This window comes from Dromaius novaehollandiae, chromosome 3 (genome assembly GCF_036370855.1).
Source record: "Dromaius novaehollandiae isolate bDroNov1 chromosome 3, bDroNov1.hap1, whole genome shotgun sequence".
Lineage (NCBI taxonomy): Eukaryota > Metazoa > Chordata > Aves > Casuariiformes > Dromaiidae > Dromaius > Dromaius novaehollandiae.
Window position 1 is genome coordinate 46,273,213 of NC_088100.1, and position 26,470 is coordinate 46,299,682.

The 26,470-nt window shown below is 38.2% G+C and overlaps 1 protein-coding gene across 2 annotated transcripts in view; it reads right to left on the reverse strand.

The window, feature by feature from the left end:
• Nucleotides 1-337: 337 nt before the first annotated feature.
• Nucleotides 338-26,470, reverse strand: part of SIM1 (SIM bHLH transcription factor 1) — a 46,694-nt gene continuing 20,561 nt past the window's right edge. For both annotated transcript variants that reach the window (XM_064508821.1, XM_064508823.1), the window contains exons 9-11: nt 12,611-12,776; nt 4,899-5,304; nt 338-1,527 (exon numbers count right to left, since the gene is read on the reverse strand). In XM_064508821.1, the coding sequence (XP_064364891.1) occupies nt 797-1,527; nt 4,899-5,304; nt 12,611-12,776 (1,303 nt within the window). In that variant the 3' untranslated portion in view covers nt 338-796. The remainder of the gene's footprint in view (nt 1,528-4,898; nt 5,305-12,610; nt 12,777-26,470) is intronic.

A 26,470-nucleotide genomic window follows, 5' to 3' on the forward strand; every position in this document is an offset into this window, starting at 1 on the left:
TTCAAAAATATGAGGACTATCTCCCATCTCTATATCAAGACAACCAAGACCTATGTATTTCTCAAAACTACACTGAGAAAGGCCACCTTTCTTCCTTCTAAATAAAGCAGAAGTAAATATTCGATCTTACTAATCATGAGGATACTGCTCATTTTACTCCTTTCAAATCAAGCATATGTAAATAACTATGCACGTGAGTATACAAGCAAATAATAATTGGGAGGGGTTCTCTCTTCTTTCTCCCTGTTCTGATTTTGTATTGGTTAGCCATGGATGCTTTATACCATGGAGCAGCATAACACACCTGACCTTTAGGGAATAAACAGATCACCAGAAGTACACATTTTGATGTGTATTTCAAAGGAACACATTCCAACTTTCTGCGTAAAAACAGTGCATAGCAGTTTTGTTGGCTGGGACCTGTGGGGCGCATGCAGTTCAGGAGGTCTGCCCTTGGCAGCATTTACAAACAACCACCTCTTACACAGTGTGCATAAATTGCTCTACTAGCCTGCCCCAGGTGCTCCCCGCCTAGACCTCTTCCATCCCTTCCACCTAGCATGGCACCAAGTATGAGTTTAGCTCCATTCACTATAACCTTGCATGCCAGCACTTTTTTTTTTTTTTTTAAAGTAACATGTGTTAACTAACTTATCCCCCAAAACCTCAGGTTATTCTCTGTAGTGCACTGTGGTATATCAAATGCTGGTAATAACAAGGGCATGAAAACATAGAATATCTTCCAATTACGTCTCAAAGATTATTGTTTAACGCACAAAAGTTTTTAGAAAAAGTGTCAGCTTCCATTGGTTATTATAACAGATGTCCCCTTGTGTCCTTGTGCTGGATCTTGCTGCATCCTTAAGTGAGAAGTTACATCAAAATGTGATCCATTACAGCCTATCGAATAGTTTCTAATGGTTTCAGTGTCATATAGATGCTCCAGCGCATATCCAGTTAATGTATAAGCATGCTTATCAAAGTACTGCCTATGGGAGCTGTAATAATTAGGAGAAGCTGCTGGGTGGTCCCCTGGGGTTTGATGAGGGGACATGTCTGAATGCATGTAGTCTTTAGCTAGTACCAAACTAGATTTTGATATTCGGTCAGAGTTGGGGCTGTTTATCCTAGACAGCGTTGTGGGGCTGTTGTCATAGTCATTCTCATGTGGGCTCACAATCTTTCCATCTCGTTGCTGGATGTGTTCACAGGGAGGAGTGTTGGCCACTGTAGGGACGCGGCAGACATCCCCTGCCAACTGCTGCTGAGGATAGCTTGCAAAATAGATAGTGTGCTTTTTCCCTGTGCCATTAATGGAGACCAGCGAATCAGGGGTTGTTTTCCGTAGCTGTAGTCTGTTTTCTTCCTCTTTAATCATTTGTTGGGTGGCTCTTATTAGAGTTTCAATTTTGCTGGGTTCGTGTGGACTACTTTGATACTGCTCAGTGCGATATCGGTCTCCTGATTCACTGGCAGAGCCAGGATCAGGAGAACTAACGACACTGTCCTCATCCCAGTGTCCTCTCCCTAGGAAAGAGAGAAAGGGGACAAGCATTGAGGTTGAAAGAGGCACACAATCTTAAAGAGCAAGCACTCTGAACCTTACTTTACAGACAGAAAACCAAGACAGAGGCAAGTGACTGGTAACAAAGTTACCCAAAATGACCATGGGGTCTACACCCCTTGCTTTTCGGAGACAGCCTCCAGTTTCCAGTGTCATTCTGCACATGAAACAAGTAACAAACACAGTTTATAATATACAAGCAAGAGATCTAAGCACCTAAACACAGACATTTGGTGCCATTTGAGGCACTCTAGGGCAAGCAAGATGTCTGCACAGGCCCAGCATGTATGGCACAGACTCAACAGAAGCTCTGTGTCTTTTGGAGAAGCTAGAAACCAGGCAGAATACCCTAGGGCAAGTTAAATTGCATTTGATGCTCACATTTCTGCCCTGATTCCTGTTTAAAATGTCTCACTATCTCTTTGCATCAACAAAGTCTGAGTGAATTGAGAAGATGGCGAAAACAAAGATCTCAAAAAAATTACAAGCGTGCATCATTCCAGTGTGTCTTCTTAGCCCCTTCCAAGATCTAAAATGTAGAGAAGGCGCTCTGAAATAGTTTGTGGCCCCATAGTGGCATTATGCAGGCTGTATGACTATAAACAAACAGAAGTCATGAAGCAGTTACACTTCATTAGACGCATAAGAACCCATAATGTCAATCCTCGCTAGGAAGAAGGTGAGTGACCTCCACACCTGAAGCACCAGCTAAGGAGACACTTAATAAAAAGCTTTGATAAAGGATTTGCTAACATATATGCCTACAGGAGGGACATGTTGGACTTGCACAAGCTAGTTAATGATGCTTTGCACATACAAAGTCTATTATAGAAGTGATGTCTGCAGGATAAGACTGCTCAAAGAAAAAACATTTTCAGATTGGCATGGGTTGCTCCTCCTGCTCTGTACTGGATTATCTGTTTGAGTGGCAGACTACTACCACTGTGTTGCTGAGTTCATGACAAAATCAGTAACGGGCTTTTATAATAAAACATGTCTTCCCTTTTGTAGGTTGAAGTACCACACTATAGAGTGCCTCACAAGCATAAATTTATCCTTCACACCAAAGACCTAGAGTTTGAAAAGAAGCTCTAAGGGCCAGAGTGCAGTAGATGTAGCACATGGTATGTCACGTATACCATGACACACTGCAGAGCTGTTCAGCAGCAGATTTCAGACCATAGGCTGTTTGTCTCACTGCACAGCTCCTACAAACAAGCAATATAGACAGCGCTCCAGACTCCCTGAGGGTGACCAGAAATGCATGGGCTCCCATGAGATATACAGGGCCTCTCATAATCGTCAATTAGTTCTCATTATTGTAAGGTGACTAGAAGCCAGAGCTACCAAAGGATATTCTAGAAGGACAGAAAAGGAGAAAAAGAAGCTGCCCAAAGAAGCTGCTCCAGCAGCAAAGTTCACATACTATTGTCAAAAATGGTTTCATTTGTGAAAGGCCAAGGTTTGAAATTAGTACATTTGTACATTTTCAAGGGAAACTGAGATGTTGCTCTCCTGAATAGAGGCCAACATGTCAAGTTTTGCCCCCAAAGCTACATGCAGACTGAAGGCCCAGGGAAACAACGTGGTACTTGTGATATAATAAAGAGTATAACTGCAACACCTGGAATAACAGACAAACCAAAGAACAAACTAAAATCAAATTATATTATCAGTTTGTAATGATTACCCTGATAAAAGTATGAAATAAATATTTAACACTACTACATTTGTTTCTTAATATAATATTTCTGTATTACTGTTTTACTATGTTTAGCAAGAATTATCACACATTTAACTTAATGACTGCAAAGTTATCATACTCTGCTCAATTCTCTTTTGGGGAAAAAAAGCTAGAGAAACACCAGTATGACAGAAATAAAGAACAGACACAAGGAAGGATGGTGTGCTTTAACAAGAAAAGTAGAGAACAGCACTGATCAACAAAATTAAGGGCTTCTCTTTCCTTTCCTCACTTTTTCTCTAACTGTATTTCCTAGAACTTGCTACTTAGGGATTTTTCTACTCTTGACACAGTTTTTCTTAGATTGGAACTGTTCTTCCTTGTCTCTAAGAGCCTCATTCTACAAGCCAGTGGAAGTGTGCCAATTTAAACAGCCCTAGACCATGCACTCTTCTGAGTTCTATAGATACCACCTATGTTCGACAAACACATTTCAATGAAAAACATCTGGATTATTTTATGCAGCACCTATCTTTACAACCTTGAACTCTGTTTTTGAGTCAATTTCTACCTCTCAGGCTACCCTTTAAACCCAAGGACCTTTGAGTTTACCCAAACCTAAGATCAGCCTTTCCTTGTGAATTTTCAGTCAACATCATCCTCTGAAGATGTGCTGTGCAACCTGCCAGACACCAAGCAAGGTTGCAAGCTTGGTGCTGAAAATGCAGAGGCTCAAGCTGACTAAAAACTATAGCTGGGGATAAATATCAGAAACCAAAAATAGGTGTTTATCTAAATTGCCAATTTTAAATAAAAATAAATAGCACATCTTACATGGTCTAGAAATAACCAGTGCAGAAAAAAGTCCTTTTTTCCCTTTAAACATGAAACCACTTAAACTAATCCAAGTTTGTTGGAATATATCTCACCAGATCAGATCATTTCTACTATTTTTCACATGAAACTAGTAAATTGTAATAGATAATCCTAAAGTTCTTTTGAAGTCATTTGAATAAGTACCCAACCATATGAATATGTATGTGAAGTTTATCTAAACATCTTGAATCTGAAGAAATAAGTTTAATACTTTTCCTTCGAGTCTGGCTGAGACTATTCAGAGAACAAGTTTCTTAATGTTTTTATGCACATTCTCTTCTAGTCTGAGATATGAACAGCAAATAGTCCTAATGTTTAGAAAATTAAAATAGGAAAATAACTTCTTCAAAACCTTTAAAGTTTTTTTTTTAATATCCAGATGGATTTAATTCTAACTGAAATTTTGTGTCACATATATTTATCCAGGCTAGTTTGGTTTTAGGTCAAGGAAACAACACACTTCTATTAAGCGTGGCATTTTGTTCACATTTTTAACATCTTCCTTAGGATCTCACCAATCAGGTATTCCTACCTAAATTTCACAGATTTAAAAATATAGAACAAATTACTGTATGTAAACCCGACTGTCAAACCAAACTTGAACTGTAGGTACTCTTTGTTTCCTTACACATGATCTCAGAGACAAGGCCATGCAGCAAGAGTCTCTCTCTTTACCTCACATGCACTTAAGCAGATGTATATCTATGTCATGACTTTGAAACTGCTGCTGTATCTGAGGTGATGCCACTTTTGCAAGTCCATGTTATCTCTTACCATGAATCCTGTGCATGGACATTATGTGGGGCATACTGTTTTCGTACGCTTCCCTGCTTTCAGGGGATGACTTTGTGAGGGGCAACGCTGAGCGAGAGCCCCACCAGCTCTCCCTTCCGGGCTGCGGCGTGCCGAGGAAGTATCTGCCAGCTTCACACCTGCCCCCTTCACAGGCCTGCGTATGGAAATGTCTGTCCTCAGTCAGCCGGGAGTGGTCGAGTGCGAAGCCGTAGCAGAGCGCGCTGCGGTCCGAGTACTGCCGGTAGGCACAGGAGACGTCGTGGTGCTGGGAGCTCGGCCTGTCCGCAGACTCCAGGAGCTGCGGAGAAGCGGTGTCAGTCAGGGGGCTCCCACCCCACTGGCTCTCGTGGTCAGATTCAGATCGCTCAGTGTGAAAGCCAGAATACTGCAAAACAAAAGAAGAAGCAGGGAAATTACTAAGCCTAGGTGGAATCAGCAACTGAGAAGACAGAGAGAGTATGCATGTGAGAGGGCGTTTTTGCGAGCGTGCTCACACGTCTTTATCTTCTCATTGGACTCCTAGTCCTCGCATGTATAACACTCCATAATGAGCTTGCAGATGACAGGACAGACCTCATGAAAGTCTAAAACATCCCATGTCAACCCTGAACAGCCATCTCCTTTATGATGTGTAACACTAGGCTCACCAACATCAATGTTGTAATTCAATATTTTTTAAATATTTCCACGTTTTTCCTTACTGCTTTGAAAGCTAGTGCTTATGTTCAGCAGTGGTGCTCCATTGCTCCTCTGCAAAGTGCTTTTTAAAGGGATTGAAGTAACATTGCTGTACATTCTTTCATGTCAAATTGAAACTGAATGTGTTTGCAAGTTCTTTTTCTAAAGGTCCCTGCTCTTTTCCATATGTTTTTGTCTCTTACCTGGGGTGGTATCTTGGAACTTCCTTCCTCCTATTAGGGAAAAGAAAGCTTCCTGTAGGTCCTGGGACTCCCGGCACTACTACAGAGTAAAGCCCTAAAGTGATGGCAGGTCAGTAGGAAGCTGAAACTACAGCTCTGTTGCAATGTGGGAAGAAGCAAAATCCAGAGACTATTTGCCAGAAAAGGGGACCACTAGCCAAAGCAGGAGGAGTGGGCATTTAGGCACCCTCCCTGAACAGAAGAAGAAAGCTAGTAGGCAGTTGGAAAAGCAGACAAAATAGAAGCATGAGCATTTGTAAGGGTTAATCTAAATTTCATGAATTTCTAGATGTTCATAATAAGTATTTCAGACTTTTGGATAGTTTCTGGGAAAAAAGAGAATGCTTATTAAACCTCCTAGGATTTAGCTATCTCATTTTTTAATCTTTTTATTTATTGGTGCTGTCAAAATTCGTGGAGCATTTTTAAATCAATTTCACCCATGATTATGGATTGGCATGAGACCAAAAGCTGTACCTGCTCACCTCTTCAGTACTGCATATTCATATCACAAATCAGCGTATTACAGTGCATAAATTTGGAATTCTCCCATTCTATCACTCACCTTCCAGATGCCCACTCTGCCTTTTCTTTTAATAGGTATTAGGCCTCTCTCCTGCAAACATAAGCTTACCTTCCTTTTCATCAGATTGAGTTGCTATGAAACTCCTCATTATCAGTCAGGATCTAGGTTTTATGCACTTACCAATTGAAAGTACTGACCATATGTTTGACTTACAGAAACTTAAACCATCTGTGCAACATCAGTAGTGCAACTGCTTGGGTTTTGGCATTTAATTGGCTATTTCTTCAGTATTCCAGTTCATATTTGTGAATACTGTTTGTTGACAAGGTAGGTTATTTAAAGAAAAGCAAGAAAGGACAACGGCTTTGCAAATCTGAAATTATATTTTGTTATGTGTTCTCAAAAGAAAACCCACTAGGCAAAAAACCTACAGGTAGTTATGGAGGAGACAAGCAAGCTAGTACCACCCAATTCCTCCCAAGGTCTTAGAGATAAAAGGATAAATCTGATTTTAGATGGAGGTAAGATAGTTACAGAGTCACAGAAAAGTTCTTTTAAATGTCATCAGCTCAGTGTAAGTTAACTAGGAACTGTATTCAATCATCATAATGTTGTGTGACCAGCTAGAACAAATAACTTCTCAATTATTCTTTCAGAACTAACATCTTCAAACTGCGTAATCATAAAGATATCTTTATGAATACTGACTGAATTATTGTAAACTTTCTAACAAAAATATATAGTCAAAATTAGGGTTTTAGTTAAAAAAATTTAGAAATGATCAACAATATTTTAACTATTCAATTACATTAAAAAATGAAAATTCACAAAAGGAAAAACTACTTTTGTAACTCCTCTTACTTTTAAAATTATTTTAGCACTATTTTAAGATTTGATTTTTATAAATAAGATTTTTTTAATTTAAAAACTGAAATATAAGATAATATAACATAAATGTCAGTACAAAAAAGTTTAAAGTTACTTTTTTGTGTTAGAAACAAAATTGATAGTGTGCATTTCTTTCATGAGGCAGACAAATAGAATTCATTTTCAACAATATTATTCTGAAATTTCAATTTTTGATCATTTATCCTGATAATAAATGTCAAGATTCTTTCCTACTGAAAATTCTGAATTTCATGGGTCTAATAGATATTCTCCCACCAGTTTTCTGTCCCTAAGGATATTTGAAGGTCCAACTTAGCTTCCTTCGAAGGGAACATCTTCACATAACTGAAAAACTGCTCAATTTTTTTTTTTTTGTCTTAGACCTAACCACAAAACATTCAATTGCATAGGGCCTTCATACACTTTTCTTAAAGAGTGGGAGCCCATTTCAAAGGGTACTTGTTCGATGTATCAGAAATGCACCATATAATGTCATATAACCGTGTGGTCAAGACCAACAACACTTCATGCATATTCTTTGTACTTGATGTAAATTATGATTATTTGAGATCTGACCCATGGTAGCTGCCAGGCCATGGGCAGAATTAAATTAACACAGTGAGTTGTCTGTGGCCCACGTTGTCTACTGAGGTTTGATATAAATGCTTATTCTTAGGGAAGAACAAAAGCAGGCATAGGCCAAAAATATGTCTAATTTCTTTAAAGCTAATCACATCTCAATTTGGCATCATCGAGCTGCCTCGACTGCTTCTGTCTTACCACTGCTTCTTCTGGAAACCCGACATTGACAGGTGGAGGGTACGAATATGGAACGAAAGGATGATCAAAGATATTCTTCTGATGAAATGGGAGTGGAAACCCTATCTCTCGAGTCAGAATTAGGCTCCCATATGTCAAGCGATGAAAGACCACGGGAACAGAATTAGATTTAATGAAAATTCTAGCCAATTAAAATTAGTGAAAGTATTGGGTTTTTGTAAGCAGCCCAGTCCTGCCTCACCAGAAATGCGTTCCTTTCTGCTAGTGTTTGCTCTCTGACTCCTCTCTGCTAAAACTTATTATTTTTTTATTTGGCAAAATCTAGTTTAACCAGCAGACAGAAGCTGAGACAAGATGAAGAACTTCTTCTGGACAGGCAATGCCTGAAATCATTTCAGATGATTTTGAATCATCTTCCAGCACAAACAGCAACAGCAAAGAAATTAAATGATTCTCCACCTCGTTCCTGCAAACTGAATTGACACCTCCAGATACCAGAAATATCTTCCAAAGTGCTAATTCAGTGTACCATCCTGGTGAGAACAGACCAGTAGGATTAGCACTGACACAGAAAGTGGTTATTGACCATCACTGATGCTCCTTTTACTCCAAGAAAAGCTTCAGAAGGGCTGAAGAGGGTAAGGAAACAGGAAAATATCAATTACATGGCTAAGAAAAGCCTGCTTTAAGAGAGGCCATAAAAATGTATTAGGCCAGTAAATAACTGTAGTATTTCTTGGGTGATTTTCTTTTACCTGACCTATCATTCCTACAGATGTCTCACTGGCCTGAGTGCTCATCCTGTCATACACAAGAACACCAGCCTCCTCTGCACACAATGCCAGATGTTCAAACAATAGATGTTATAGCTATATAATTTTTCTGGCAGTCTTCTCAGGTTTTTATCATTATAAACATTAAATATATAGTGAAACCCTCTCAGAGTAGAGTCCCCTTTTCCATGAAAAACTTTCACTACATCAGCATTAGCAGCTTTCCTCTTGATTTGTGTCTTAACCATGAGAAAAAACATCACAGATGCGGGCTCATTGTACTAAGAACATATGCATGCTTTTAAATCACTTTTATCTTACTTTTTACTAATGTAATCCTGAAATGTAAAATATGTTCTTTTTGCATTCACTATTATAGGCAGAACAGATGGTGAAAGGCTTAGATTAAAGTAATACAGCATGTCCATTAAAATAACCCCCACTGCTGGTGACTCTTCACCAGATCAGGAGTTATGTTTACTATAAAAAGAGGGTTTTGCTTTGCTCTTGAATACATTGGAAGTTGCCAAAGCTTTAGGCTACAGCAAGAAATAATAAACAAAAGAAAGGCTGACTACAGTTCAGCCTGATTCTGGTATCTTTACCCTGTTCTTTCAAATAGTGGGTGCTATGTCTGAAGAGAGGTAGATTGGAGAATTAATCCAGATTATTTTTTAAAGAAGCTATAAAATCAATTTATATATTTACTTCCAATATCAGTTGTGTGGTAAATAAGGAATTATTCATATGCACCTACTAAAGAAGGCTGTTGCTTCCAAAAATAAATGCATGCTGTAACACACACCAAACCCCCACTCAACAGATATTGAGGATATCCTTAATTGTTTGTGTGCATGCACATCATATACATATCTCTATCCAAGAACTAAGATAAGATATGAAACAATAAAGATTTATCCAGATCTTACCATAAAAAAATTCCATTAGAGGCAGACAACAGACAATTTTAAATATTTTCTTTAAATGATCATCATTAATGGGAGATTAAACTCCAAAGCAGTTGTTCAGATGATCACAATTAAAATGTTTTTCCAATTTTGTTGCTATTTCCTGTGTACAGAATAAATAAGGTCCAGGGCTAGCTTTTAGGAATACAAAATAAATCAGGTCCAGGGCTAGATTTTGGGAGCCCTTCACCATGACTATTATTATGGGGGAAGATTACAGACGTCTTTTAACCAACTCACAATTTCCCTTTTCTACATATCCCTATCAAGTCTTCATCTCTCCCATTTTTTTCACCTCTGCTTTCAACCTTCCATCTATCTGGTACGACACCACTTCAACGTGTTTAGGCAAACCCTAGAGTTGTGCAATGAATTCTGAGTTGGTCTCCTCTCCAGCTCACCCTTCCAATGCCTGGGACAGGTTGTGAACCCACAAGCCAACTGTGCTAAACTCAGTTAGCGTTAATCAGATTCTGACTGGCACCTTCAGTTTAATGAACTCAATTTTGATTACAGAGTCTACAAATGCTATATAATAGTACAACTGCTTTAGCATACGATTTGAGAAAAAAATGTTGATACTGTATTAGGTAACCAAAACATCCCTCTTTTGCCCTAGTAGCGAACATTCAGCTGAAATTTATTAACTCTGTTTTTCTTACAGTTCACATCTCATATAGCTATCCTAGGGGCACACAGCTGGCAGGGGAGTGGATTCTCAGTCATCACCCAATAAAGCATATGATTCCCTTTTCTCCTCAAGGGTGAAGAAGCAAAGTAAATGCTACGGGGAAAAGAAAAAAAGAGGAAGAAAGTGCATAAATTTAAAATCTCCTAGGTGCCCTTAAATTTGAGAAATGCCTCTGCCCACTGCCATTATTTTATTAATAAGCCTCCTGCTTCCTTCCCCCACCAAAACCCAAGCTTGGTTGTAAGCCAGAACTCATACCCTCACTTTCCAGCCGTGGCTTTTGAGTCACACTAATTCTCCACAACTGACTGGCAAATTACGTGGACTGGAGACTGAGGGACACAGGCAATACCACCTGCTGTATTTTTTTTACAACAGCTTTTCTTAGTCTTTCAACAGCTTATTCAGTGGTTGAGAAGGATGAGAGGGATGCAAAGCCAAGCTGCCAGCATTGCTTGTGGTGATGTGCTACAATGAACGGTATGGCCATTTTTCAAGAGATTGGCAACTAGCACTGCTGCTTCTTTATGAATGACGAAATCTGTGACTTTACTACCAGGCAGCTGGTAATGAGGGTGCAAAATGAAACTGGAGACTAAACAGCCAAAGCTTTCAGACACCAACCCCTGCAAAACCAACAGCCTCCAAACTACACTCTTGTAAAGATGCTAGTTCAAGAGTTTTTCTGGTGGCAGAGAGAATAGAGTGACACTGATGACAGTCACAATTTCAGAAGGTGAATGATATGGGCAGATAACAGCTCTTCAGGTGGGATTGTCCTGTTAGCTAATGAGGACTTTTAAATGGGAAATAAATGGTAATTTCAAAAACACAAGTACAGTCATCTTATAAATACAATTTAGAATTAAGCGTTGGTATCTTTCCTAGTTCTTCAGTGTAGTTTTATTACAATTGTTTGCTGTGGAACATTCAAGAGGAAAGGCTATTTTTTAACAAGCCACAGAAATGTGTGTCAATAAATGATTCAACAACGGTAGCCATAACAGTCTCTGGCAAAATTAGATTCTTCAAATCAAGAATCTGAGTTCATCTAGGTGCTCGGTTAAATATTCTCACTATTAAAAGCAGATGTCATTTAACAGAAATTTTTATCCTTGGTACTTTTGGGGGGAAAAACAAAAAAACAAGGAAATGCTTTAGGCACTTTAGTATGGGCTCACATTCCACACTTTAAGAAGTCAGTTTAGGATATATTATGCCTGCAGAGAAACTCTAGTCATTAAGGCCATTATGGGCCAAATATTGATTTGGCCTCTTTAAAAATATTTCGCTCTTCAGTGTTACATCATGAATGCATACATATATGTCCACTATGTTGTGGAACTGCTCCATTGAGCTATGACTTGGATCACTATTTAGTAAACACAATGGTTAGTTACAAACCAGATTTCTTTGAGCAAAACAGTCAGCAGTGTAAGTATACGAATGCTGTGGCATTGTCCATGTAAATCAGCTGTCTAAACAAAGTACATCAGCTCCAGTCCAGAGACCCAATCGAGTCTGGTTTGTTCTACAAGCAGGCACATATTTGTAAAACATGAGGGATAAATATGAAATCTGAGAAATTAAAGTCTACTAATATCAACGGCCACCTACTAGTGCTTTGTCCCATTCAAAGCTTTGTACATGGAAGAGCTTTCTTGTTCTCATTTAGCAAGCTAACTTGCCCTTTTCCTCCTCAAAATTCACTTCTTGTGGCTAACGTTTCAATATTAATCTGCTGTCAAACATTTGGCAACTTTCTGGATAAGTAAGACAAACCTATTAAAGAGTTAGGGAAAACAAGAATTTTTCTCAAATGGCAAAACTCACAGTCCTCTCAAACCAGGTAAGTATTCCAAAACGAACATTTTCACTTGTCCTTCTGTCTGCTCCTCATTAACTCAGAGCCCTGTGTTGTTATTGTTGTTGATGATGATTTATTATGCATGTTGAAGCATAAATGTTTCCAGCTTTTTAGAAACAGTTTAAAGAAACATATTCCTGTCTCAAGTTCTTACAGCCTGTCATCTTTTATTCCCTTTAAATAACATGTTCTTTGGCCCATTCTAATTACTTGGTTAAAATATCAGTCAAAATCAAGATATTCAAAAAGACTTAATTTTCTTTTTCAAAGACAACTACCTGTGGGTATGGTGATGTCCTTGATTTTGACTTTGTGCTCGAGAGGCGAGATTTGCTTCCCTTTCTATTATCCGCTATGGTCGGAGTTGAATTTGCGTATGAGAATGCCGGCTTGGTAGCTGTGACCTGATCCAAGGAGAGCTGTAGTCCTTTATATTCAGTATCCCTATGTAAAAGGCAAAAGTGAAAAACACACTCACTTCATATCTTAATGGGAAACACACCTTCCTTCTTAGTGGGGGGTGCAAACAAAATATATTTTAAGGAAAAAGGATAAAAACATCCAGAGCAAGCCAGTATATCACTCTAACACATATAAGTAGTATAGCTTACTAAACAATAGCACTATTTTTATACTGAAAACATGATCACTTTTGCATCCAACTGTTATCATCCTGAGCTGCTTTCTTCAGTAATAAAAACAATGGGATGGGAATTTCTGGGAAATATTTTACAGTTCTGCATTGTTCATACAGCTAAGCAGCAAATAGGATACATTTTCCTCATAACTCTTTAACTGCAATTACAAACTTATCACATGTATGTGGTTGTGTGTGCATGTGTGTGTGTAAAACAGCCCATATGTACAGATGACTGAATAAACTGAAAAAAAAAATCTTCATGGAAAGCACTTAATTTTTAAGATTATATTATTCATTATTTGCAAGTTGTTCAGGAAACCAGTGCAAATTTGCGAATCTTTATCATTCTCAGAGTCATGTGAGCCTTTATTCTTCTATTGGAAGAGTCTTTTATATTGAAAGAGCTTTTCAGTGAGAGAAAACACATAAATAAATAAAAATTCTGTAATTGAAATGGTCAATCACACACTCACAAAATACTTACGAGGAGCTAGGAATAGAAGCAGTTCATAAAGATCAGTATTACTTTCTTCCAACTTTCTAATAAATACATAAAAATAAGAAAAACTGACATTATTCACAATGTCTTACTAACCAAAACAAGGGCGTATGCATTGGCCTACACCCTGCTGCACACATCTGAATGTCTGCTGGTGCCCAGGGGAGTAAGAAGTGAGCGCTGCAGCTTTCATGTACTCATACAGAACCTATTCTGACAATGATTTATCAAATGAGAGCAAAGCAAGAGTTTCTCCCTGACCTACCTACCTGGAAGAAAGGGAGAAGGATTCATGGTTTTTCTCTTCCTTTGTGTTAAACAGAGATGTAGGAGAGCAAGGGAACAAAAATGCTTCACTGATGCCCGTATGCAATCAAAGAGGCAATGTATTCATTCACACATTATCCCACTCTGTCTGCATCTAAAGACTTATTCTAGTCTTTAATGAACTGTACTAATAATAAATTGTTTAGCCAGCTCTAGCAATGATATCTTGCTCTATAATCACACGTGTATTGATGTAAGCCATGCCAGTTTAACAATTTTTTAGAAAGGAACTGCACCACGATCTAAGCACGTCACAGCTTAGTACACTGAAACTCTTTCAGACAAATACCCTGGCCACAAGAATAAACTTGACAAATGACTGAAACAAAATGAAATAAGATGAATCTTTGGACAGCTACATAGATAAACCTGCAGAATAGACAAATAAAATTTATGTCAATTCTACACTAAAATTTGTTTGTACCTGATAAGCAACAAATGTTGGGAGAACAGATTCCTTCCTGCAGGCTTAGTTTTTTAGGCAATGCAGACAATGGATATATACTCTTGTATATATAACACATGAGAATGAATCACTGTCATCAGAACTGTGCTGACTACACTGCTTCCAGGCTATAGTGGATAGAGATTTGCTAAACACAATTAATGCTTTGTAATACAAAATTACTTCCTGACAAGGTTGTTTCTTCAAATTTTGGCTTGTATAGAAGTAGGCCTCTGCTATAGTATTTGCATTTCAAATACCCTGCCTGCCATAAAAGCATTTGAATACAGGTATTTGGCTTGGCTTGTTTGACAGATAAGGCTCTTCCACACATTTTGAAATCATTAATCTTTCTAGTGCTTACCCTCATGGTTTTGATCCAGATCCCCCTTCACTTGACAAGCAAAGCATTGAGTGCTTTGAAGCACAACTGAGTGCTACCAAATTATCATTATATAATACAAAACATCAAAAGCGAAGAATGACAATTAGTCTTTATGTTTAACTACTAAAGTAACATGAAGTATTATCAGTAGTCCTGAAAGCAGTATGGCTCTCATCCTGAGTTACACATTCCCCATGACAATTTGATTATAAGTGGAATTAACACTCAGCCAAAACTAAGCAGATAGATGTTCACAACCTCATAGACATGAGAAGATTTTGGTTTTTGTTTATTCGTTTTTGTCCTACTGATTCTTTTGCCTCCCTTTCTGCTGAAGAACCCATAGTATTGCATCCCTGCCATTACCTACCTATCTCAGGTGCATGCCATCATGTAACAGTCTGCTGCTTTCTTATGTTAGTGAAAGATTTTTTAAAAATTGGGAGAAACACCACCTCAATATTCAGACCACAGACTACTACTTTGACAGTATTTGTCCACTGTTAATACCTTTTTAAGGGCTAGGCATTCAAATTTTGTACACTATACTGTACACAGCTTCTAAGCTATGGGAATTTAAAGCTAGGGTTAGAGGTAATTTAATTTAATTTAAGGTTAGGGTTAAGGGAATTGCTGTTAGGTGTTACCTTTCCAAATCCTTGGTATCACTAGAAATTACCTTCCCAGAATTCCATGCATTAGAATAAACACTAAAAGCTGCTATTTTCAGCTAGTTGCTTAAACAGTAATGTCATTAAATAAAGGATAAAAAGAAAACAATCTGAATTTCTTGCTGCTGAATGCAAAGTTTTACCTAAGAAAAAACCCACATCAGTGAAAAAAAACCCATCTCCTTTCAAATGAAACACCTGGACTTTTTTGCATCACTGAGACATGATTCGATACCATCTCAACCCTATCCTAGAATGGCTACCTCTCAGAAGAGCCAAGCTAGATACCAGGACACCACTAGTAACAGGCCAAGATAAATAACAGAAGTATGAAAAAAAAAAAAAAAAAAAAAGGAAAAAAGTAAAGAAAACATGGAGGAAGGGTCCTGTGGTCTCGGTATCAGATGCAGAAGATGTTCCATCCAGAAATGAAACTATTTGAGTATATCCATATGTATGGTGAGGCAAAGGACTAGAGGAGCCAGGGCTCCTAGTGGTATGCAAAAGACAGATGGAAAATCCGTCAACTTCCTGGAGGAATTTATAAAGTTTCCACCAACCATGGTACTGTAATCTCTCGATTCCTGTTCTCAGACCCCTGAATCTTCTATTGCATAGCCTCAGTGACACAGTAGTACTAGATCTTGTGTTCTACATGTAATTCAAACAAAGGTGGTGGATACCAGCCCCTTCCATCAAGGTCCTTACCTTCAGGATCCCACGGGGATCCATATAATCTACATCTGTCTACATGAGACTGCTGAGAGAGAGAGTGATGTGGCATGTGTTCAATTGCTAACAGTATGTTGCTGACAATCTACTATTTATCTCATTTTATGATGCAACTATCATCACTATAAAACATCAGAATAACTACAGGAAATTAGCTCTTAAATGAAGAACAGATGGATCAAACTGAATTCAGACAAGACCAAAGTGATGCTTCATTGCAAAGGGAAACACATTGAAGACCTCTACCTTTTTGTGATGGGAAACAGCCATCCTTTCCTCAGTTGCATGGAAATTCAAGGTCCTCTTTGACTCCTCAAAAAACTTGGATGCATATGCTTTGGTGGCATATGCTTCCAAATACATATTATTTCTCCTCTAGCTTCTCCCTTCCCCCCAGACGAGAATCTGGCCAGTATGGTCAATGTATCAGTCACCTACAAACTGGATTACCATATTTCATTGTAAGTGAAAAGAAACGAGAAGATGAAGCACAAACTCTAGTTGCTACAAAATGCTGTTTCCCATTTTCTTCTCAGATCTAACTCCTGGAAGCATTTCTACCCTATGTCCTGTTTCTGACTCTTCAAGTGCCCATTATAAACCCAAAATACAGAATGTGAAACACAGTGGCCACAGTCTGCCTAATGACATTTTCAGGAAGAGATAAAGGTTGATTAACAGGTAGACCAGGAAAAAAACAGTGAAGGAGGCTCAGAATACCACAAATTTTGAATTTTTGACAAACAACAGAAGCATGCACAAACATAGCAATTGAGTCTGTGGAGAGAACTCACCACGAAACAGAGAAAATCACAGAGGTTTTATACAGCCTTGTTGGAAGAAAAAAGATGAGGAGAGAGTCGGTCATTAGTACTAGAAATAGTGTTGGGGACACTGGAATAAGTGACAGAGGTTTTTGGCACACAGTATGGCCCAGACAAACTAAAACTCTAGAGATGTGCTGGGCTTTTTATAGCTGTGTTTGCTGGAGTGATGGGGGGCTGTTTGGGATTACTTTAATCAAAATCTAGAAACTAAAGCAAGAACATTACAGAGCTAATGGCACAAATAGTTTTGAAGATATAGAGATTCCCTACTTAGAGACAGTATTGGCCATGGAACAGAAGAGAACTTAAGCCCTGAAAAATGCTTTCAGATAGCAAGCGCAGCTGAACAGGATGCATCCAGTGGAAGGAGTAAAATAATGATATCCATTAGTGAAGAATAAATATCCGGATTCAATGAAAAAAGCCTAAGAAGAAGGGCAGACAGGCTCAAGAATAGTTATTCCTGTATATGTATGATCATAAGCAACATAAGCAGCAACCTTCCATAAAAAAGAAAAAAATGCTCAGCCCATGGAAAATTCTGCAAAGGGCCTAAGGAAAAGTACGTTTTCACCTCTTTAATGCCACAACATGCCAGAAGGAAGAATAAGCTGCATATGCAGTGACTGAGTATACACAGATACCCAGTGGAGACAGATATTTATAGTGTATCTCATTGCAGCAAAAGACACTAAATTTAGACACCTTAAAGAAGACTCACAGAAATTCGGTTTTCATACATGGAGTTATGGCATTAGATTAGTAATGTATTTCAGTTCAGTCTTTCCAGCAGCAATCAAAACACCAATACAGGATGGGAAAACTTATTCTCAAATCTCTCTCAACTGATAGTTTGAACAATATGTAATAATCATATTGTCACTGGAAATCATAGCAAATAAAAGATTAAAAGGCATCAAATGGATGTCTAGTGCTGACAAACACTGGATAACCTGCACCTGTATCATTCATTACACATATTAAGGTAACTAGTAATGTAGTACAAGCTGAACATAAAAGCTTTAGGTGATCTAAATGCAACAGGTTCCTACATCATAAGTACAATCATTCACACAACTATTGAAAATTGGAAAGCATTGCTCCATGCAAAAGAAAGCAAGGTGTAATTTTAATTGGTTGCACTATTATTTCTGTTGAACTGGTAATATATATTCCTCATTTCCTCTAGTTATACATGAAAAAATTTTGAAAAGGGAGTTCTTAATGCTTTCTGCCTTTATTTTGTTTAATGATCAAAAAATTACTTTGGTCAGATTTTCTGCCAGTCTACACAGACTAATGAGTAGAAATCATGAGATTAAACTGAAGGTATTACTGTGATTAATGTTCAGTCTATTTCACTGAGTCCCTGCAATTTAGTTAAAATCAGCCATGAAGGTGGCAAAGTCTGGCACTTCCTCATGCACATCTGACCACAATACTGCAATATATCATTCCTCTATTTTTAAACAATGCCTGCAACTTTTAACATTTCCACACTCCGACTCATGCAATACTAACAGAGCTCCATTCACCAGATAAATGAAAAGAGAACAGATTCTGGCTGTTTGTCATCTTCATGACTTTAAATCAGCAGATGGTACAACAAAACAGACAGTTTCCTCATCTGCTGTGTCCTCTGTTCATGTACAATGTGTCTCAGAAATGTTTACAGAGGCCTCGGTCTGCTCACGGGACCTGTCAGGAGGAGCGTATGCAATCCCCTTAGCATCTTCCAGAGCTGGTCACAACAAGGAGGTTTCCCTTAGCTTGTACAAGAAGCTAAATGTCAGGACACCAGCTTGAAGTGAAAAAAAATATATATTAAACCTCACTGCTTGTTATGAAACTGCACTGACGTGCAGTTGTGTAACCTCAGAGATACTCTGTCTCAGTTTTTCCATCAGTAATTGGGATGATGATAGCGATCCTCTTCCTGAAAATTTCTTGAGCGAAAAGTCCCGTATAGCCTGACCTACTACTCATGAAAGTAATTGGAAAAACTCTCCAGAAAGTGTTTGTTTATCCTAACACTCTTAACGTTAACCAATGCATCTATTTGGAGAACTATGAGATCTGTATTTTGGATCCCTTCAGTGAGTTCTGGGCACCTATTTATCCCCATAAATAGCATAAGCAATAGTAGCTGTTTACATCTTGTTGAGTCAAAGTTTACAACTCCTCCGACTCTGAGATTCACATACATGGTATCATGTTTCTGTATTTGCTTTTAAAAACAGAGCAATCCAAAGCAGAAAGCTTAATTAAATGATTTGATACATTCAGGAAAATTGAAGCATGAAGTTTCCTATACAGACCATTTACCATAAATGCCTGAGATTTTCTAACAGCTACTGCTGGAGAAATTTTATATATTCCCTGATTGGCTTCTTGTCTGAGAGTGCAGTCATTTAACTGTCAGTTGGAGTTAAATAAAACATTCTGGCCTCTAGATAATCATGGTGCAGCAGAGTTTTCAGCAGTCTGGTGGTACGGTCTGTCATTCCCAACCACATGTCTAACCATCTCTGGGGTCCTATGGTTCCCTGCATTTGCCTTTATTTACTAGATTTGCTTGACTAAAATGTGCACTAGGGATTTGTTATTCTTTGTAAATAAAATGCCTAAAATATCCTAGGCTAATTATATGTATAAAGATAATGATCATCTTTAGTTACATATAACACTGAGAAAAATGCTTTAAATAAACTAAATAAAATATGATGACCTGAGTTTAGTTCTATAACATACATTTATACAGAGAACACTTTGTTTCAAATGTAAGGTGCCTAGGAAGACAACTGGCTAGAAGTCATGTCTGGTACAAATTCAGTGATTGCCAAACTAAATGGAGCAATGTATTTGACAGTAGTTCATAAAGGTTTGGGTATATTAGAATATGTCTGAAAAAGCGGAAATTTGGATTAGAGGGATATAGACTGAAATGCCTTTTTTTTAAGTATCGAGAGTATTCTAACATGTATTTGAATGGTCACCATGAGTAAGAAGCCTAGTGCAATGTTTTAACTGAGGACTAGTTTAACCTTGCAGAAGAACTCCGTGGCTCAAGTCCACAGTGCTAGCCTTGATTAAACTATTGTATTGATTACTTTGTAATCATTTTGGGTTTTTCACTACTTTAAATTTGTATACATATTCACAATAAAATTTCTGAATAAACTGAAGGCATATTAAATGAGACTTTTAAAAGTCTAATTTTTTTCTTCCTTAAAGCTACTCCTTTTCAACCATTCCATGAAATACAACCTCACTTCAGTGCATCTGCATATATATGTACACAGTACCCCTTTTAGAATTAATGCTGCTCAAACATAAGTTTTCACATATTCATAAAAGTATTTTCATTTCACAGAAAGCCGGGCTGACAACAGTGCAACAGACTACTGTTACACAGGGTAGACTTTTCTATCTCATTCTTCTTAACATTGTCATATGTTAAAAAATAATATCTTGAATACCACAGACACCTTTAAGACACTGACCTAGTAGCCTGGTGATTTGGAATCAGTTCTCAACTCTCCCGCAGATTATTATCACATTGGGCAAATCATGTATCATGGGATTTTTGAAAGCACTCAGCCCTTGCCTGAGCTTACCCTCAAGAAAGCCCATGGGACTTTTAGCTTCTGTAGGGTCAAATTTAACTCTGCACTGATCACTTCTCAGAATCTCTACCTTAATCTGTCTGAATTTCAGCTCTAAAAAATGAAGATAACAACATTTTCTCATAGGAAGACTTCTTTCATGGAGCATCTTTGCCCATCTCACCTATTAAACTTAAGATTTTTCTAAAAAGGGACAATCTCCCACTATCAATGCATGTGGTAGCTAATGTTGCTAGCCTATATCTCAGCTGCAGTCCCTAACTACACCTCTGCCACAAATAACAAGAAATATATTTCCAGAGACCAGTAGTCATGTCACTATTGATGCAAAGCATGTTTTGTATTATTTCAGAATCTCCATGTATTAAACCTAAATGTTTTTAACTATGTCCTATACCATTTATCCTTGATTAAACCTCTTGTAGATATTTAATCATTAATGATTTCTTTACAATTGCTGTGCAAACAGTTCATTCATGCCTATGACATATCAAATTTCACAGATGTGTTCTTTAATTGGATTCATTTATTTCTAATCTACTTAAGCCTTCACTACAGTAATGCTTGACTAACACTACATTAAACTCACTTATTTAAACTGCTAAAATAAATTTGAGATGAATATGAATAAAAACATTTGATTGAATACATGTAATACCACTGTTATTGTGTACCTAACTGAGCAGAAATTATTAGAAGTAACACACTAGATAGATAGGTATATATTATGCTTGGACAAAAAGATTTAAGAGCAGTTGCTTCTGGCTTTTTGGCAGAGATTATCACTAACAGATTCCTAAATCCTAAAGATTCCCACTGCACATTCAGGTATGTAATAAGGAGCACCAAAAGGAACTCCCTATAATTTCCATGAAGGATGTTAGGTCTTTTTACTTTAAAATTCAGGCATTCCTTTAGGGATGAGAGCTTCATACCAGCTCTGTCCTTTCATTGAAAGTAAAAGGGCTGAAATGGCCAAGCAGGTTTAAAGAGGGTTTGATTGTTCTATCTTTTTTATGCGGGTACTAGTAACTGGACACATGGCACAAACTGGATAATGGTTGCAGTTCTGGGTCTTTAGGAGCTACAAAAGACAATTATGCAGCTAGGAACTTTGATTTATTAGCAGCACATATGACACTCTCCTCCATGGTACTTAAGTATGGTCTTTAAAACCTAATTTCAGTTTCCTGTTTCAACTAGTTAGCATCTTTAAACTCCATTTTGGTGAAGAACCCTCTAATTTATGTTTCATGTTTACCACTCAGAAATTTCACAAAAGAAAGATGCATCACATTGCAGAGAGGTCACTGATAACACAGACTGGCCTGTGTGTAAGAAAGTGCACATCACCATGCCCATGTACTAATCCCTCCTGCACTGAAATCTCAGATATTGTATTCTCTGATCATCCCATCTGAAAACCTGAAGAAGCTCAGAGTGGGACAGCAAGGGTGTTGGGCTTGGAAGAGCTTCTCTATGAGGAAGAGGCTGAAAAAGAAACAACTAGTGGAACAAAATATGATCTGTAAATTATGAGTGGCACAGTGAAAGTGAGCAGGAAACAATTGTTTATCTGCTTCTTCTAACAGAAGAAGTATGGGTTATTAAAGAAACTAAAAGGTCATAGGTTCATAACAAACAAAAGGAAGTCTTTCTTACCATATTTACTTAAGCTACTCCTTGCTAAAAGCTTGCATGGTTTCAAAAAGTAATCAGACAAATTCATGGAGAAGAAAAACAGTAAACATTTCTAGCTAATGAATTCAAAGATCTCACCTATGTCTAGGAAGTCCTTTGAACTTCTTGAAGACTGGAATAATGTTCTGGGGAAGCGTTATTGCATATTTGTTCTATTTTTAAACTCTTCCCAAAGTACTTGCTATGGTCACTATCCATACGTGTCTGATCCCATATGGCTATTCTTATGTTACGCTGTACACCACAGTAGTTCAGCAATTTCATGCTTGAGTTCCTTTAAAACAGTGCAGTGAATAGTGGTTCTGACAATCTGTTGTTATTAATTTTAACAGCTTGTTGTAAAAGTTGCATTACTGATATTTTAGATTTGATCATATCCTCTATATACTCCATAATTAAAGATTTTGTAGTGAGAACCTTCCTAAGATCCTAAACTGAAAATTTCCTTTAAAAAAAATTAGTTAGCTTTCTGTGATGATTTTGTCTTCTTTGAGAAGGATTATATCTCAGTTGACCCTACAGACTTTCTGAGAACATTTTTTCTGAGAGAAATGGTGTTCTTAAAAAATGGTTTATTATTAGTTCTATTAGTTCCTCCTTGGCAAATTTCCTTTATTCCAAGTTTCCCTAATTTCTAGTGACTCTAAATTCCTTTTCCTAGTCGTATTTTCTGATCTACAAACTGAGACTTCTCTTTTCTGTCTTCCAACTAACTGCTTCAATTTTGCTTCTAGAACTCACTCCCACCCATCTTTATGTCTATGTATGTGCATCACAGGCACCAGTTCCTTTCCAGCATTCTCCAAGAGATGGCCAGACACCATGTCAAGCCCACACCTTTATGTCCAGCAGTTAAAGTCACCGTGTAGTCCTGACAAACCCAGCTATCTGTATGCCTTATAACATACTTGTCCATCATTCTAGGTTGCTTTTTCTAATCAGCTGGACCCCGTGGTAAAGAGGCATATTGAGTCCAAGAGGATTCATGGTGTCCATCTGGTGAAGGGGTCCCATTTACAATAGGTCATTTCTGTTTTCATCACATTAATCCTTTCTCGTCATAAAACTTTTACCCTCTTCAGTTAAAGCTAGATTTTTCTACAATATCCCTGAAAAAATTTTCAATTAACTTGTCTAGAGTTCCTCAGCTTTAGCCAAGGATAGTACTTTGTCCCTGAGGGCCATTATCTGCCATCTGCCCATAAGGCAAGCAACCATGCTATGATATTTTTTTGCTTGATTTTTAGAGGAAGTAAGAAAACAGGGAGAGGAAAGGGAAGGAAGAATGACAAAGACTTGTATGCTTTTTTTGTCACTTGGTGAAAATGGCTTTTGAGTTTTTTACAAATTAAACTATTCTGGTTTCTCATTTCATTATTTGTACTTGAGTTAGAGTGCCTGATAGCTTTTTCCTATCCACAGCCAAACCTCTACCGCAGCCTAACCCCATTCACATGATGGACCCGCTTGGCTCTAGGGCTCTTTTCACGTCACACTCAGGCTCAGTCACCAAGCATCGATGGACATATAATGTGTAGAGTGTATACGCTGAAAAAACAGAAGTCATAAATAGCAAGAAAAGTAAATATCATGAGGCTATAAGATAAATTGTATTTGATATTTTGATACCCACTGGGCCTCAGCATAACTTAAACCACCATACAACACACTACAACAGCTGACCTCACACCTTCTATCAAACACAAAGAAAAGGGAGTACTTTAAAGGTTGTTAATGCTGTTTGACAATACTCCTAACAACAGCACATAGTCAGCACATACACAGTTCCAGAAATGCATGCCTATGATAAACACCAGCTTATGTCAGTCTCCAGGGGGACAAATAGTTATAGGTAGCAAAATACTTATTTGGTACATCTAAAGTTTCTCTCCAAGTAAATAAAAATCTTTTAATAAAAACATAATAACATGTAGCTACAATCTCCCTGTGCTAAATAAATATATCATCTGCCTAGCACCTTAATCCACTTGGTCCTTGCTTCAACTAGGACAGGCAGAGACTTTGGCTGGCTTTAGCCAACCTGTTATCACTACTTCACGTGCACATTTATCAAGGGTTTCTGAATGCCTAGAGGTGTCTCTGACCAGGCTGCTGGATGTCCCCACAAAAATGGCCACAGCATATGTGCAGATCGACTCTACTGCCGACCTACAGTTGTAACTGGACTAATACATACAGTAATTTGCCGCTGAACTAACCACACGTTTGATCTGGGTTTGTGCAAAAAGTCCAGTATATCACATGAGACTCACCATGCTCTTGGGGACCGGTTCTATAGCACACAAGCAGTAACTCCAGCATATTACACCCGTGCAAACAGTGCTGTACACCTCCTCTCCTATTGCTGCCTCGAATTCACTAAACATCACCATGGAAGCCCTAATCACATACTTCCATGTGAAGTTACAGGGTTGTAGTCACACAGACGTGCAGCTTCCTTTGGACTGAATCCACATCCCTACCCCACCCCCTTCCTGGTTTTCATAGACCAGAGAGCACTGAGGATGCTGGTTATCTCACAGAAGATAAAACTTTTTTCTTTAACTATCCTATGCTTTGCTTAGGATCAAAAAATTGTTCTGGAGAACACTGTTCGGCAGTTTGGCTGAAAATGGAAGACTATTAGGATCTTTTCTCCCAAACTCAGCCCTTATTTGAACAAAAATTCTCCTGGGATATGCCTCATGAAGCAGCCATTAAAGATTATTATTTTGTTCTGTGTACAAAATAGTCTTTGGAAATAGCAAGAGAAAAATACTGTGCAATGCCTTTGGGTGGATTTATGTTAACCAGGCCCTGAGTCAGAAGCAGAGATCGTTTTCTATAGTAGCAGCCTAGGGTACCAGCTGCCAAGCATAGTACAGAGACGATAGAAAACCACAGGCCAACAGGCTACTTGTGAACAGACTGTCTTCAGGGCAGGCTGTGCATGTATGCTTCCTAACCAAAAGCACAGATGCAAGAGTCTTGAATATTAGATGATTTTAAAGATCTTGACTCTAGGTTATGTCAAAATATCCACACAATGCTAGGGAATACAGCCAAACTTTAGTTAACCAGGCAATTGAAGTTCCATAGTTGCACTGTTATTTTCAACATTGCTGCCCCCAAGATTTATACACAGTGGTTTGTAGCTGAAAAACTACAGCTGTTCTTTATTAGGCCCCAGTTCAACACAGTAACAGACACGTCCTTCAAGCCATCTCTATTTGGTAAAGCCAAGCAATAGTCTTATTTCTAAGTGTATGCCTAAGGGTTTTCTATTTCAAAACTGAGTTCACTAGGATATAATCATGCACTGAATGTTATGTCTAAGCACTTTTAGAGCCAGCCATGTGCTCAAGTGCTTTAGTAAATCAGGACTTCTGTGATTTAATTGCTTTAAGTGGATGATAACAAAAGACAACAACAGGAATAAATCGTATAACTGTGTTTAAGATCATGTGATTAACTCCAGACTTTAGCCATCATGAGCCTCCAGACAGGTCAGATCCTATACCCTTGTTCACACAGAGCAATGCCTGCCTCCATAAATAGTGTCATCAAAGTGAATGGGGCTGCCTCTGAAGTAACCTATTGAGTACGAACATGTGTGCTGGAGCCTGGCCCACCCTATAAAGTACAAAAGAGAGGTGAGGGAAGGAGAATTATATTTTAAACAGATACTTGCCACTGTTGAATGGACAAAGGAGATTTATTTGTTAACACTTAATTTAGTCCATGTCTAAATGCCACATTTGTACATGTTTGAATAAGAACTAGCAACAACACTGTAACACACAGGGAAGGGCTGACTTGAGAAGCAGCTGAGTAACTTATCACACCTGTTGTAAGTGAAGTGACTCCTGATAATCACAGTGAAACAACATGGGAATCACGGAAGTACCAAGATGCACCACAGAACAAAGACAACAAGCATGCAATAGATTAAGGAAACAGAAGCAGCACTAGAAAAAAATTGTAAACCTGCTTAAGGAACATGCTGTTGCTCTTAGGAGAGCAGGAGCCAGTTCAGCAGGCAGTTTTGCACAGAATATTCAGAGGGCAATAGTATGGAGGGGAATGCTTTAGTAGCAGTTCAGCTGCTTGGCTTGCCTTTTCTGTGCAGCCACTAATACAATCCACAGACAAGATATAAATGTGCCGTGGTAAAATCAGGGGACACTCTACCAGTTGCCTTGCTTGTCTTCAGCTCTCTGAACTGCCACAGAATAAGGAACAGTAACCCATAACTTCATGGTTTATGGTCTCTTCTCCTCTGCCA